Below are 16,381 nucleotides of genomic sequence, written 5' to 3' on the forward strand. Positions count from 1 at the left end.
ATAAAGGGCCAGTATAACACTATTACCTGGTTTGTCACTGTTATTTCATATTGATTTTATTTATCAGACCCGCTATCAATTGGTTGTTATTGTTTAGGGGAGCGCTGCAGTTATACCACAATATGATTGATCTATGAAGGAATATCATAATGGTTAGGGTCTCCAGGTGTCCGGTACTGAACCGAACTGTCCTGCATTTGGACACTGCCCAGTTAAAAGTGAGAGGTAATACTGGGCGTGTATGTGTATACGGGTATTACCTCTCTGGGCGTGTATGTGTATACGGGTATTACCTCTCTGGGCGTGTATGTGTATACGGGTATTACCTCTCTGGGCGTATATGTGTATACCGGTATTACCTCTCTGGGCGTGTATGTGTATACCGGTATTACCTATCTGGATGTGTATGTGTATACCGGTATTACCTCTGTGGGCGTATATGTGTATGCCGGTATTACCTCTCTTGGCTTGTATGTGTATACCGGTATTTCCTCTCTGGGTGTATGTGTATACCGGTATTACCTCTCTGGGCATGTATGTGTATACCAGTATTACCTCTCTGGGCATGTATGTGTATACCAGTATTACCTCTCTGGGCGTGTATGTGTATACCGGTATTACCTCTCTGGGCGTGTGTAAAGGATTCCGGTCCTGGGTTTGGCTGGGACTCACCCTTACAGGGCTATAGAGGTTCCAGGAAAAGATCTCCCTGAACAGCTATTGGAAACACCTGGTTCTGAACTCAGACTCCTGTTTGTGTTGAGCTTGCTGCACAGCTCTTCCCCTATTGGCTACCTACGCTATTCTGGGTCAGCCCTTCCCCCCAGGAAGTGGCTTGAGCATAATCCTTTAATTACTGTATCTGTGCTTGTCACAAGCACTTCTGCTTGGCCTTCGTGTGCTGAAGCTTTGTGTTCCTTTAAGCCTCCTCCATCTGGAGGTCATTCCTAAGATGAAGCTTCCTGTGCTGACGCCCCTGTGCCAAAGCTGCCCAGTTCCCTGTTCCAGAGGCTTCTCGTGCTGAAGCACCTGCACTGGAACCCCAGCGCTGTAGCTGCTCTGTGACGGAGGCCGTCCCTTGTGCTGAAGCTACTTTGCTTAAGTCTTCCCTGATGCCGACCCCAGCCTGTGACCTCAACCATCGCTCCTGTGCCGCCTACGTTGACCTCAGCCTGGACTTTGTTAATGCTGCTCTCTCCAACCCCGACCCGGCTACCCACGACGATGGAATCTGCAATCCGGACCCAGATTCTCAGTCTCGGGTCTGTGTTTCTCTATCCCCACCTCAGCCCCGCGGTCCGGTCCTGGTTTGTGGCGAGCACGTCCGTTACAGTAAGCTCAGCCCCACAAACAAAGACCCCGCTGAGGTGGGTCTAAATCTGGCCCTCTCTGAAAGACTGTTCCATGAACTTTCCCTACCCCTGGACCAGAACGTGAAAAAGATGGATCACCTTCAGGCCAGCCTCTCTGCTCTGTTGCAGCCCCTCTGTGCACCGAGTCTTGCTAGTAAACACCTTGGGGCACCCTTTTTGTGTTCCTGCAATCCCCAAGTCAAGGTTACTTCTCCAGAGCCTAAAGATGAACTTTCCTTGCCTCCTGTGTCAGATTCAACTTCCCCTTTTTCTGACTCACTTGCAGCACCGGCTTTCACCATTGCTAGTTCTAAAGCCCTGGATTTCAAGGCACATTCGGCTTTCTTTGATTCCCCTGCCATGTGTGAGGCTCCTTTGACTGATTCTAAAGTCCCTGCTTTGAGGACAAGTTCACCTTTCACTAAAATTGAATGGCTCTCGCCTATGTTTTTGATCCATGTTACTCTTTCTCTCCTTTTCTTGCCAAGTCTGAGTTCCCTGCTACTGCATCTAAGGATCCAGTTTTTAAGTCAAGTTTCTCTTTCTCAGAGTTCCCTGCTATGTGTAAGACACCTATGCTTGATTCTAATCCTTTTTGTTTATACTTCCCCACAGTAATTGCTAGTCCTACTATGGTTACCCAGAACCCCACTTCAGAGACTAGAGTATCTTTCTCTGCTGCCTCTGCAGTACCTAGTATATCCGCTGCTGATTTCCTGACAACCATTTCAGAGGCCAGCGTATCTGTCTCTGATTCCTGTGCAGCACCTAGGACAGCACAAGCGCAGAAACCTTATTTCTAACTCCTGTCTCTTACCTTGCCTGGCGCTGCATCTCCTCCTGCAGTGTCTTGATGTAATGGCGTTGTGATGTCACATAGCATCGTGTTGCCATAACAACGTAATGTCCCAAGGCACCGTGTTGTCATAACGGGACGCCGCATGGCGCCATGATGCCGCGTCATCTGAAGAGATGCCACACCGGACAAGTAAGAGGCCCCTGCACCGTGCCCAAAAGTCCCAGCCGGCCCTGCATGTACTCCACAGGTCTTCTTTCATCAACCACATCATACAGTGGTTAAGCTACAGACAAGGATTCTGGGTAGTGGCATGCAAAGGGGTCCCCCTGTATGTATGTTTCTTTCAGATTACCATCTATTTTGGACTGGCCCAAACCTCCCAGCTAATGATCCAATTATCTAATGATCCACCTCATAGATCCACTTGACACCACTGTCCCCACTGTCACACCCATCTACGTGCCACCGACCAGATTAAACCCAGAGACCTTACCCCAACCCCTGTCCACCAACCAAACAAGCTCTTAAATGCTCCCAACCCATAGCCCATCCATAATGTTCCCTCCCCTGCCCACCAACCAAACAAGTTTTACTAACTAATGTGCAGCACTCTGGATAAGGGCGCTATGTAAATGTTGTTATAACTAAATGAATGGCGTGTCTCCGCATACGTCACTTGGTTAACCTTTCCAATGACCTTGGGATGTTCCAGGTTTACGTCACCGGCATATGCTGGTTTTTTTTTACAGAGCAGCTAGCCCAATCTAAGCGGAAGTGGAGCCCCCCCCCCCCCCCCCCAGTCTGCAGTTTCCTGCGTCCACGGCAAGATCCACGGCACTTTGGGCAGGAAGTATCGGTAGGTGACAGGGAGGCGTGGTGAAGGCGTGCCATGATGTCACGTGAGCGGTTCGCCCTCATTGGCTGAACCACTCACGTGACACGGCCATCGCTCGGGAAAAGCAATTTCTGAGATCTGCTCAAAATTTGCACGCTTGGACACCTTGTTCATGGGCGCGAGCAGTATGTGCGCGCGCATTGAAAATCATGAATTTGTTTTGGCGGCGCGGTAGCTAAGCACGGCCCAAGAAATTACTTGTATCTCATGCAACCTCAAGCAGAAATACATTGTTTCGAAGCATCGTGCTTCCCTCGCGTGCGACGACGCAGACCCCCAGTGGGATTTTTCCTGGTCACATGATAAATCTGGGCTTATCTTGGGCCACCATTTTGCATCTGGGAAACATTGGTACAGGAGCCATTTGGATTGGTAATTTTTATTTGGTGTTCTGATCATATTAAAACGCCTGACTGAGCTACATAACTCTAAGTAATGCTACATAAATAAACACGGACATGATTTGTAAGGACTCTCCACCCCCCTCCCGCCCCATACCACCTAAATGCACACAGACTTGGCAATCCCTGCACCCCTTCCCTGCCTTCTGTTGCAGACTCCTCTGGCAGGGAAGGGGTTAATAGAACAGGGTAAACCTAGAACTGAGAAGCACGCGGCTTAAAGCCAAAAAGCAAACAGAATGTATTCAATGGTCGTACCAAAACAATGAACGAAATCGTTGTATGGCGTGACCGTTTATTACATTTATTTTGTTATTAACTCTAAGCTTTGAGTTTCTCATTTCAGACCAACTGTCACTGATCTTCCGTTAACCTCACTTATTCTGTTAACCTCTGTCATTCTCACTGATTTCTTTTTTTTTAATTATTATTATTTGCCTCATGAACTTTAAGAGTTTCCATTAAAATGCCATTTTCAGGTCCAGAACCCTCAAATCTCACTGATTTTGATTCTTGGAGATTGACATCTCTGTAGTTTGGATCAATGATGACACTTCAATCTTTTCTCAGTTTATTTTGCTCTTAAAATCCTTTATTGAATGTGTAGTTCAAAATGGCCACCAGCAACCTCCTTTCCAGTCAGCCAATCAATGATAAGAATGTCAGGACTAGGAATCCAATAATACAATCACTAGTGCCCTCACCATGACAACTGGCATCTTCACCTGCAAGAAAGTTGCCGGCAGCCATTTTGAACTCACAGAACTGAAAATAAACACTGATACTGCTCAAGAACAGGTGGGCTCTTTGAGGCAAGACAAAGACAGCCACGGTTCAGGTCGCTCATGTTATTGATATGGTTTTCTAAATGGTCTCTCAATGACAACACAACAGTAACTTCTAACGGGACAACATTTTGCCACCCACATTTTCTTTCTCACGAGAACTTTTGCCCATGTAGTGGAAAGTCTACAGCATCCAGCGGTCATTGTGATACATGGAACATGTCTCTTAACATCACAAACACATCCCAACTGAAGAGATGTAATAGGCAGGTCAAAGGCTGAATAGGTGGGAAGTCTAACTTAGCAAGAATGGTGATCACCTTCTAAAGATAGATTAAGGCATGGTGACAGGCCAGGGTATGTGAGCGGAACTTGCACTGCTGCAGCCAGTGGGGGACCCCTGTTTGTAATGACTAATCTCTAATCTTACAACAGGTTTCCGTTTTCAGAAGCAACATTGTATTTGGAGTCAAATTATGCATTGAGAGGCACTTCGCATCTCAGCAACAAAGTATTAAGATACTTTGGTTAAAATTTGTCCTGTGTACATCAACTTGCAGTTTGGGGGTTGAAGAAGAAGGTTAGCAATGCACATATTATACTCAGATTGGTCAAATTCTGCACCATTTCTGAATTTTACTGCGTCAAAACTGTCACCAGGTCTAATGTGGTGTGCACATCTCTGGCTAACAATCCCCAAAGCCAGTGGGCTTGTTTGATGCAGCAGAGAGCAGAAAATAGTGGTCAGTTTCTCTCTGTTACATAAAACCCCTAAATGTGTTTAAATATTATTTTCAGCTAACCCTACAGCTTCTCGATGGAGTAAGCTTTTGTGGTATTGCAGTTTTAAATACCCACAAATAATAAAAGGCATAGTCTAAAAAAAAAAAATCACATTTGACTAATGCGTGACAATTTAAGAACATAGAACGAATATGTTCTAATCTTCCTTCTCATTCCAATGAAACCGGTTCCATATTTACAATTCTAGTTGAACGCTAATCATAGTTCGACACTCCTCCACTGGAAATGAAATGCAGAAAATTCACCCACAGTTCAGAAACAGTATTAGGTTATTTTTTTTCTATGAAAAGGTAGAAGGTTTAGACTTTCACGAAATGTGCTGTAGAATGAACCCCAAAATACCTAAAGGGGAAATGGAGCATCCATAGCTGGCTCATTGAGCCGTCTTACTCCTTTTACCCTCTCTCAGTGTCAGACCTGATGTGTCTCTGGGTAGATGAGCCTAATGTCCCTTTACATAGCAGCCAGTTGACCAAGCACCATTCTGAACTGTTGGGTGCTGTTGCTGAGGTCTTTGACTCTATCTACCATATCCTTGGCTGCTGAGGGTGATGGGTATTGAAGTGCTGCGGTCTTGGTGGTAAGAACTATCTCCTTGAGCTTGTCACACAAGAGGTTGCTGTAGTGGGTGACCTTGTTTCGGATGTCCTGAGCTTTGGCTTGGCGTGACAATGTGTCCCCAATGAACACCAACTTGTGGGCACTGAGGATGACAAACTTGCTGTGGGCCACGAAGATTTTGGGGGGCTGGTTGCTGCTGATGGAGCTGTAGAAGGCATCAATGGCGTTAGTGAGGGTGGTCACATTGGCCTCGCATTGCTCGTGGTAGAAGAGGAGCAGCTGGCGATCGGAAGAGCCCAGAACACTCCGCACCTGGCCATAGTGCTGAGGAGGCATCCAGTTTGACAGGTCGCTCTCAATGGGTCGTGCAACCTCCTCTTCCAGACGTTCAAACTGCTTCAGCTAAGTTAAGAGTGGTATTATAAAAGATTTTAGTAGCGTTCATACAAAAATCAATCTAGAGAGGTAGATATACAGACGGATATATGGATGAATGGACAGATAGATATATAAATGGAGTCGGATATGGATGGACAGATTGATAGATACAGTAAATGGACAAACAGTTATATGGGCAGATAGACGGACAGTAAGTTATATATACAGTTATGGATGATCCGGGAACCTTCAGATGTACCACAGGGACGATCTCATAATGTGTGGAAATAAACATATGAGAAAATCATAGTGTATAACCGCGGAAAAATGATGGTAAAACAATACTAACAGTCTAACAAACAGACTAAGAAACTAACAAAACACTAGACAACACCTAATCTAGAAAACTAGAAAACTAATTTAATATAATGAAATAATATAAAACAGACATATGTCTTGATCACAAGTGAATAGTGACACTGCTGTTGCTCATGCAATGAGAAAAATTGTAATCCTACTTACGACAAACAGGATTCCAAAAACATACCCCAGAGGAAGTGACGTTTCACGAAACGCGTAGGGTTACAGGTGAAGGCATTCACCACAACTGATCCTGGGATACATGACTGAGCTAAGCCGAGCGGAGAGTAGCTATCACTTCCGTGTTGCGCACGCAGTCAGAACGAACCGCGAGGTGAGTGCAGGAGGCATCAGAACATTAGAACTTGAGCCGTCCGTGTGAGTACCCTGGAGGGACACTACCAACACCCGTCTGAAGCCAGCCACATTGGATAGCGACTATCCTCAATGCTTTTTGGAATCCTGCTTGTTGTACGTAGGATTCCACTTTTTTCTCATTGGATGAGCAACAGCAGTGTCACTATTCCCTTGTGATCAAGACATATGTCTGTTTTATATTATTATATTATATTAAATTAGTTTCTAGCTTATCATTAAGAGTTGTCTAGTGTTTTGTTAGTCTGTTTGTCAGTCTGTTAGTATTGTTTTACCATCAGTTTTCAGCAGTTATACACTATGATTTTCTCATATGTTTATTTCCACATACAGCTCAACCCCGTTATAGCGCGATCCGTTACAACGCGAATCCGCTTATAACGCGATGCAAGTGTGGCTCCCAATTTTCGTATTTATGAATATTTTACAACACGATTATTGCTATTTAAATACTTTACTGTACAATGCATACAATTGTACATTATTTCTAACGCGATCCGCTTATAACGCGATGTGATTCTGTGGACCCCAAGCACAGCGTTATAAGGGGGTTGAGCTGTATTATGAGATCATCCCTGTGGTACATCTGAAGGTTGCCGGATCATCCAGACTGGACACTATTGTATGGTCAGATTCCATTATTTGATATCTGGACATTTTTTCAGGCGCCGGATTTTATTTATTATATGTCATCTTGTCTGATTTGTATCGGTCAGTATTTCCAGGCAGCGTGGCTTATATGTATACGTTTTTGGTACTTACTACAGTGTTATAGTAACTCCAACTAGTATTTTAGAGCATTAGCGCTATTAGAACATCCTTTCTTTGCACTTATATATACAGTTAGTTACATAGACCGTTAGATAGAAAGTTACACAAACAGACAGACAGACAGATACAGTTATATAACAAGTACTAACATTTACCTGTGTTTGTTCCAAGTGGCCTTTTCCATGTCGTATAATATTCCCTTTTTCAAGCAGCTCCTTCTGTGTTTTCTCAAACTCTTCCTTCCCCTGAAATGAACACATCGAGATTTTCAGAATACTGCAAATTACCAGCATATTAGAAGTTTATTGCACCAAGCAGGTGAGGGGCAAAAAGTTTTCATCTCTCACAAAGCAAATTGGACTCCGTAATAATATATGCACCTGGATTGAAAACTGGTTAAAGGACAGACAACAGAGGGTTGTCATAAATGTAACTTTTTCAGGTTGGGCTAAAGTCATGAGTGGAGTACCTCAGGGATCGGTACTGGGACCCCTGCTTTTTAACTTGTTTATTAATGACCTTGAGGTTGGCATCGAGAGCAAAGTCTCCATCTTTGCTGATGATACTAAATTGTGTAAGGTAATAGAATCAGAGCAGGACGTAATTTCTCTTCAGAAGGACTTGGAGAGACTGGAAACGTGGGCAGGTAAATGGCAGATGAGGTTTAATACAGATAAATGTAAGGTTATGCATTTGGGATGCAAGAATAAAAAGGCGACTTACAAATTAAATGGAGATATATTGGGGGAATCCTTGATGGAGAAGGATTTAGGAGTGCTTGTAGACAGCAGGCTTAGCAATAGTGCCCAAAGTCATGCAGTAGCTGCAAAGGCTAACAAGATCTTATCTTGCATTAAACTGGCAATGGATGGAAGGGAAGTAAACATAATTATGCCCTTTATAAAGCATTAGTCAGACCACACCTTGAATATGGAGTACAATTTTGGGCACCAATCCTAAGAAAAGACATTATGGAACTGGAGAGAGTGCAGAGAAGAGCCACCAAATTAATAAAGGGGATGGACATTCTAACTTATGAGGAGAGGCTAGCTAAATTAGATTTATTTACATTAGAAAATGTGCGTATAAGAGGGGATATGATAACTATATACAAATATATTCGGGGACAGTACAAGGAGTTTTCAAATGAACTATTCATCCCACGGGCAGTACAAAGGACTCAGGGGCCATCCCTTAAGGTTGGAGGAAAGGAGATTTCACCAGCAACAAAGGAAAGGGTTCTTTACAGCAAGGGCAGTTACAATGTGGGATTCATTACCCATGGAGACTCTGATGGCAGATACAATAGATTTGTTCAAAAAAAGGTTGGACATTTTTTTTTAAAAAGGAAAGGTATACATACAGGGATATACCAAATAAGTAAACATATGAAGAATGTTGATCCAGAGATTAATCTTTCCCCTTATGAGATATCATTGGATGATACAGTATGTCACTGGGGTTTGTGTTTGCCTTCCTCTGGATCAATAAGGAAGTATAAATATAAGATAAAATATCTGTTGTCTAAATTTTAGCATAGGTTGAACTTGATGGACGTACGTCTTTTTTCAACCTCAACTACTATGTAACTATGTAACTATGTAAGGATAGAACGTTTGGTCTCCAAAAAATGAACCAAAACTGACTACTACCCATAAAGAGAAGTATAGCGGTAATGCCTTCTGTATGTATGTATGTATATATAATATATGTATATATTTAAAAATGACTGGTGAACAGTTCTTTGGCACATGGGAAAGAGAAGAATATAGTGTAATATATAAAGTAAACAATATAAATATTAGAACAATGGTGAGATACATACTCAGAAGGGGGATCCTTTTTTTACTTACTACACTATATTCTTATTTTTCCCATTTATTTCCTCTTTCTTCCCTTTACCAAAGGACTGTTCACTTTAAATTTTGATATTATACAGGACCCTTGGTGTAACAGAAAGTGGAGTCTGTTTCTGTCTCTGATCATGGTTCATACATGCAAATATTTAGTCAAAGTTTTTGTTTTGTATCTGTTTTGTTGAGCGTAGGCCTCAGAAACAACAGGTGGAATGTAATGGGAACTGAGTTTTGTTGTGTTTCTGATGGCCTAAGTACATGATGGGTCAACTTTCGTCCCTTACTAAAATGTTTCTTCAAGTTGCTTTTGTTGTGAGATGTTTGTTATGAGATGTTTGTTATGAGAAGTGCTAGTTTTATCTGGATTGCCTCGCCTCTCTAGCTGGGTTGTTGGCTGAATGCCTGGATGTGTTCCTTGTGATCAGGTTTGTCCGGCATGTAAGATTCAGACCTTCAACTGTGGATGTAGAAAGTGTCCGCTCTTTGTGCAGTACAAATGTGATCACAGAATAACAACTATTGACCCGGCATCATCAAGCGATGTAAGGGGTCCCCTGGTACATTCAGCGATATCCTGACTGAGTGCCACAAGATGATGAATATCCAAAGCCAAGTGACCAATAAATTGTATTTACTAATAACAACTGGTGTTGGTGTTATTCATGTGTGCACTCGTGGGTGAGATCGACAACCCGAATCAATCTCTTGAATAAGTAATTTTGTTGTCGGAACACTTGGGGAGGACCCGCGTCAAGCAGCAGGGATAAGGTTCTCTCACTGTGTTATAGGTTTTCTATTGGTCTAATTTGTGTGGTTAGAATTTGTATAGATTCACACTGAAACGCGTCTGATGCAGTGACATTCACATTCAGATACTGGATGTATAGATTTACACTGAAACGCGTCTGATGCAGTGACATTCACATTCAGATACTGGATGTATAGATTTACACTGAAACGCGTCTGATGCAGTGACCTTCACATTCAGATACTGGATGTATAGATTTACACTGAAACGCGTCTGATGCAGTGACATTCACATTCAGATACTGGATGTATAGATTTACACTGAAACGCGTCTGATGCAGTGACCTTCACATTCAGGTACTGGATGTATAGATTCACACTGAAACGCGTCTGATGCAGTGACATTCACATTCAGATACTGGATGTATAGATTTACACTGAAACGCGTCTGATGCAGTGACATTCACATTCAGATACTGGATGTATAGATTTACACTGAAACGCGTCTGATGCAGTGACCTTCACATTCAGATACTGGATGTATAGATTTACACTGAAACGCGTCTGATGCAGTGACATTCACATTCAGATACTGGATGTATAGATTTACACTGAAACGCGTCTGATGCAGTGACCTTCACATTCAGGTACTGGATGTATAGATTTACACTGAAACGCGTCTGATGCAGTGACATTCACATTCAGATACTGGATGTATAGATTTACACTGAAACGCGTCTGATGCAGTGACCTTCACATTCAGATACTGGATGTATAGATTTACAAAGTAGGACTAATAGAAAGAGCCCGTGATATAGTCACGAGTGCCTTCAAAAGGGTACATTTTTGGTGCACATCACAATAACAATATTTTTGTGTTTTTATTATACAGTGAAAAATCAAGGTGAATCTAAATATAAAATGACAATAAAATATTAAAATGAACACGCGGTGCTGTCAGCTGTTGTCCACTAGTATGTACCGCTGGTAAATGACTGTTACAACAGTGTGGGAATTATCATTTAGCACTTACTTATATTGTCCTCCTGCTATATACAATAAAGTTGCTAGTACCACACATATAAATCAGTTATAGTCACTCATACAATGATGTAAAAAAGCCAGTGAGTATATTGCAATAATGATATGACTGACGCAATCAAGATAGTGGAGTCACACACAGAGTAGTCAGCATGCAGCATAAATGGAGTGAGAGGATACACTAGAACGCCGTGGGAGTCCCTCAGCTGTTAGGCTATCATATGAACGCTGTTTGCTAACAAACAGCACAGCTCCAACATCGCTGTCAACTTGTACTGGGGGTCCCTATAACTAATGACAAAGCGTTTGCATAATAATCAACCAGTAGTAATCCTCTTTCCTCTTGCAGGGAGTAAATCCAATATCATGCACTCAGCCTAGTAACCAATGCTGTTGATGCGTATATATTGAGCTTAACCACACCACAGAAATTGAACCGGCTGTCTCCAAATCATATAGAAGGCATATAACCACGGGGTGTGGGATCAAACAACAATTGACCAATATACATCGTTGTAAGAGTTTGCGGTCAATGTCACCTCCTCTGATGTTATTTTTAATACGATCTATCCCCATAAATTGCAAACATCCTAGATTACCATTGTGCATCGAATTTACATGGCGTGCTACTGGAGTGTCAGCTTTGTTGATAACAGAGTTGACATGTTCCAACACTCGTCTGCGTAGCTCGCGTGTAGTTTTGCCTACATATCTGCGTCCACAATTGCACTCGATTAGATAGATTACATTGTAGCTCTTGCAATTCACGAAATGTCTAATTTCAAATGCTGATAGATTGGAGCTAGCTTCGTTTTCCTCCATGGTGAACCACTGAATGGTTCAGTGTACACACAGTCGCAGTATTACACTGTTACTTTCCAAAAGTGCTGGGTTCAAAGTAGAATTCTCTGAACATGACTAACCCTAATTATGTCAACCATTAAAAACTTATATAGTGTTTTATCTTTCATACGGGTAACAACAACACTCACGCGGTAATTACGATATTGTTAACGCTACTGACAGATCATAATCGCCAAGTGTAACTAATTACAATTGCTTGCACACTGTTATGACCATAGGATTGCCTATATAAAGCAGTGAGTGTTGCAGTTCCTGTATCCACCTGCCCCTGACGAAGCTCCGCCTGGAGAGAAACGCGTAGGGCGTGGGCTCAGTGACGTGGTGACGTCACTAACACGCGGTGCAGCTGATTACGTCCAAGCCGGTTGAGTGATTGTGGGTCTGAGCAGAGATGTCAGCAAGCGGCTAAGAAGTCCTGATCACTAAGCTAAGTACAATACATTGATTTCGGCTCTCTTGTGCGAGGAGGATGCTATATAGTTGATTACTATACTATCGTCATATCACTAGACATAGGGACCCCCAGTACAAGTTGGCAGCGATGTTGGAGCTGCGTTGTTTGCTAGCAAACAGCGTTTATATGATAGCCTAACAGCTGAGGGACTCCCATGGTATTCTATGCATCCTCCTCTAATCAATTTGTGCTGTATATTGGTCAATTGATGTTGATCCCACACCCCGTGGTTATATGCCTTCTATATGATTTGGAGACAGCCGGTTCAATTTCTGTGGTGTGGTTAAGCTCAATATATGCGCATCAACAGCATTGGTTACTAGGCTGAGTGCATGATATTGGATTTACTCCTTGCAAGAGGAAAGAGGATTATTACTGGTTGATTATTATGCAAACGCTTTGTCATTAGTTATAGGGACCCCCAGTACAAGTTGACAGCGATGTTGGAGCTGTGCTGTTTGTTAGCAAACAGCGTTCATATGATAGCCTAACAGCTGAGGGACTCCCATGGCGTTCTAGTGTATCCTCTCACTCCATTTATGCTGCATGCTGACTACTCTGTGTGTGACTCCACTATCTTGATTGCGTCAGTCATATCATTATTGCAATATGCTCACTGGCTTTTTTACATCATTGTATGAGTGACTACAACTGATTTATATGTGTGGTACTAGCAACTTTATTGTATATAGCAGGAGGACAATATAAGTAAGTGCTAAATGATAATTCCCACACTGTTGTAACAGTCATTTACCAGCGGTACATACTAGTGGACAACAGCTGACAGCACCGCGTGTTCATTTTAATATTTTATTGTCACTTTAGATTTAGATTCACCTTGATTTTTCACTGTATAATAAAAACACAAAAATATTGTTATTGTGATGTGCACCAAAAATGTACCCTTTTGAAGGCACTCGTGACTATATCACGGGCTCTTTCTATTAGTCCTACTTTGTGATTTTGTACATTGGTTGCACTCATTAGTGTCAATCTTCAGACACTTGTCATAAGCATTACAAAATTATAAAAAAAGTGAGCGGTGTGCTACGTTGTGTGTTTTATGTATAGATTTACACTGAAACGCGTCTGATGCAGTGACCTTCACATTCAGATACTGGATGTATAGATTTACACTGAAACGCGTCTGATGCAGTGACCTTCACATTCAGATACTGGATGTATAAATTTACACTGAAACGCGTCTGATGCAGTGACATTCACATTCAGATACTAGATGTATAGATTTACACTGAAACGCGTCTGATGCAGTGACCTTCACATTCAGATACTGGATGTATAGATTTACACTGAATCGCGTCTGATGCAGTGACATTCACATTCAGATACTGGGTGTATAGATTAACACTGAAACGCGTCTGATGCAGTGACATTCACATTCAGATACTAGATGTATAGATTTACACTGAAACGCGTCTGATGCAGTGACATTCACATTCAGATACTAGATGTATAGATTTACACTGAAAGGCGTCTGATGCAGTGACCTTCACATTCAGATACTGGATGTATAGATTTACACTGAAACACGTCTGATGCAGTGACCTTCACATTCAGATACTGGATGTATAGATTTACACTGAAACGCGTCTGATGCAGTGACATTCACATTCAGATACTGGATGTATAGATTTACACTGAAACGCATCTGATGCAGTGACCTTCACATTCAGATACTAGATGTATAGATTTACACTGAAACGCGTCTGATGCAGTGACATTCACATTCAGATACTGGATGTATAGATTTACACTGAAACGCGTCTGATGCAGTGACATTCACATTCAGATACTGGATGTATAGATTTACACTGAAACACGTCTGATGCAGTGACATTCACATTCAGATACTGGATGTATAGATTTACACTGAAACACGTCTGATGCAGTGACATTCACATTCAGATACTGGATGTATAGATTTACACTGAAACGCGTCTGATGCAGTGACATTCACATTCAGATACTAGATATATAGATTTACACTGAAACACATCTGATGCAGTGACCTTCACATTCAGATATTGGATGTATTGATTTCACTGCAATGATATTACTCTATTTCTATTTGATATTTAAAGGTGTCTAGCGCTAGTATCTTATAAAACGTATGTATCATTTTGTAGGCAGGGCAAAAGATTGGTTGACATGGGGTTGTTCTTGACAATAGGTCTCAGTATGTGTAATGGGGGGAAGGACAGATACCAAAATGAAAGGGAAGAGTTGAAAATGTGAGCGATCAGATTGGGGAATGAACGGTTGGAGGAGATTAGCAAGAATGGAATCAAGATGGCACATGGAAGATGGTGACGAGTGGAGTAACTGAAATACTTCCTCCTCTGTTCCAACAGAGTGGATATAGGGGCATTCAGGAGGACAGGAAAGCATAGAGGGGACGTCTCATCTGGGGGAATCCTCCTCTCTGAAGAAGTCCGCAAAAGATTGAGGAAAGATGGAGGGTGAGAGACTGTAGAAGGTTTGAGAAGAGGGTTGAACACAGAGAAAAGGCATTGTGTGGGTTAGTCGGTGAGTGAGTGTTGCTTAGGGTAGAGAAAGACCCTTGCTTGGGTAACAGGGCGGTGATATTTGTAGTGGAGTAAAATCAGCAAGAGTGCAAGACTTTTACCATTGAGCGAGCGAAACTGGATTGAATCCCTGATCACCATCAAAAACTATTCGCATTCAACACAAACAAACAAAAGGGACGAAGGTGAGAAAATATTGTCCAGAAAGGACAGAATAATTCTTCCCTGTTCTTCTTTTATCTGGTTTTCCAACATAAAGTTAAAGGACATAGAATAGAAAAAGACACCGCGCACGACTCTCACAGTGTAAACCAGTCAATATAATGCTACAAACAAGGTAATAAACGCACCTACAAGATAACTCGGTTAGACAAGCAGGGCATGTTTTGGGCACATGTTACCGCTCGAGGACTCGCTCCGTGGGTGGCCGCCGCAGTTCTCCTTTTGTTCTATAAAGTTAAAAGGAACAATCCTCGGACCAAACTGAACCAATGCAGGTGACACATTTAGGGTGAACTGGGTGATTGATGCTTTTTTTTGCCCCACAAATCTGTCACCTACAAGTAGTTTTTAATTATTGTTTAAAGTTACTTATTAAACAAGTTGAGCTGAGACTCGGGAGGGGGGGGGTGAGACTCGGGAGGGGGGGGGTGAGACTCGGGAGGGGGGTGAGAATCGGGAGGGGGGGGTGACTTCCTCTGGCTGCTCCCTTCTGTCTGATGTCACTGTGTGTTCAGCAAGAGTTTGCACAGCTGCCTCTTTGATAAGGACAGGGTGGGTTAAGGGTAAGGAAAAGACTTGATTGATAAATTCTTCCATGTTCAGAAGCCTTCAAAAAATTTAAGCTGTAATTAATTTCCTCCACATCCACCCCAAAAAAGCAGCAACATCTTAGCTACAGACGGACCCTGTGAGGTTGGAAATCTTGTAACATCTCAACTACTTGTTGGTTCAATAAAAGGTATCACACCCCCTACTCCCTCCTGTGTTACTACATGGAAGAAAGGACCCATACGGCTAGCCACCCTTCCTTGCCTATTAGCATTGTAAGATTTGTATAGGGAAGCCAATTGGACCACTCGTCCCTCATTTTATGACGAATGGAGAAGGTTAATTTAGGAAGGGACTCTGTGGATATTAGAGCGGCAATGTGGCGGGTAACCACTAGAGGGCACCATCACACTACTGCAAGTAGAACGCGGGTGCAGTTAATGGACATCTTTTCCCGTTCGTCAGCAATAAAAATGTCGTAATGTAACAAAAGCAATTAAGTTTCTTAACCGTAACGCACATGTTGGTTATAGAGAGTAATAGTAGTTTCCCTAGACAAGGGAGAAAGGGGGCTACATATACAGTAGCAAATAAACATACCCCTTGTGAATATATAGCAAA

The 16,381-nt window shown here is 42.4% G+C and overlaps 1 protein-coding gene across 1 annotated transcript in view; it reads right to left on the reverse strand.

Moving 5' to 3' along the window:
• Positions 1-3,409: 3,409 nt before the first annotated feature.
• The window catches only part of BCAR1 (BCAR1 scaffold protein, Cas family member), a 115,236-nt gene continuing 102,264 nt past the window's right edge, over positions 3,410-16,381 (reverse strand). Inside the window, exons 6-7 of the mRNA XM_075577037.1 lie at positions 7,637-7,726; positions 3,410-5,999 (exon numbers count right to left, since the gene is read on the reverse strand). Of these exons, the coding sequence (XP_075433152.1) occupies positions 5,490-5,999; positions 7,637-7,726 (600 nt within the window). The 3' untranslated portion in view covers positions 3,410-5,489. The remainder of the gene's footprint in view (positions 6,000-7,636; positions 7,727-16,381) is intronic.

This window comes from Ascaphus truei, chromosome 19 (assembly GCF_040206685.1).
Source record: "Ascaphus truei isolate aAscTru1 chromosome 19, aAscTru1.hap1, whole genome shotgun sequence".
Classification (NCBI taxonomy): domain Eukaryota; kingdom Metazoa; phylum Chordata; class Amphibia; order Anura; family Ascaphidae; genus Ascaphus; species Ascaphus truei.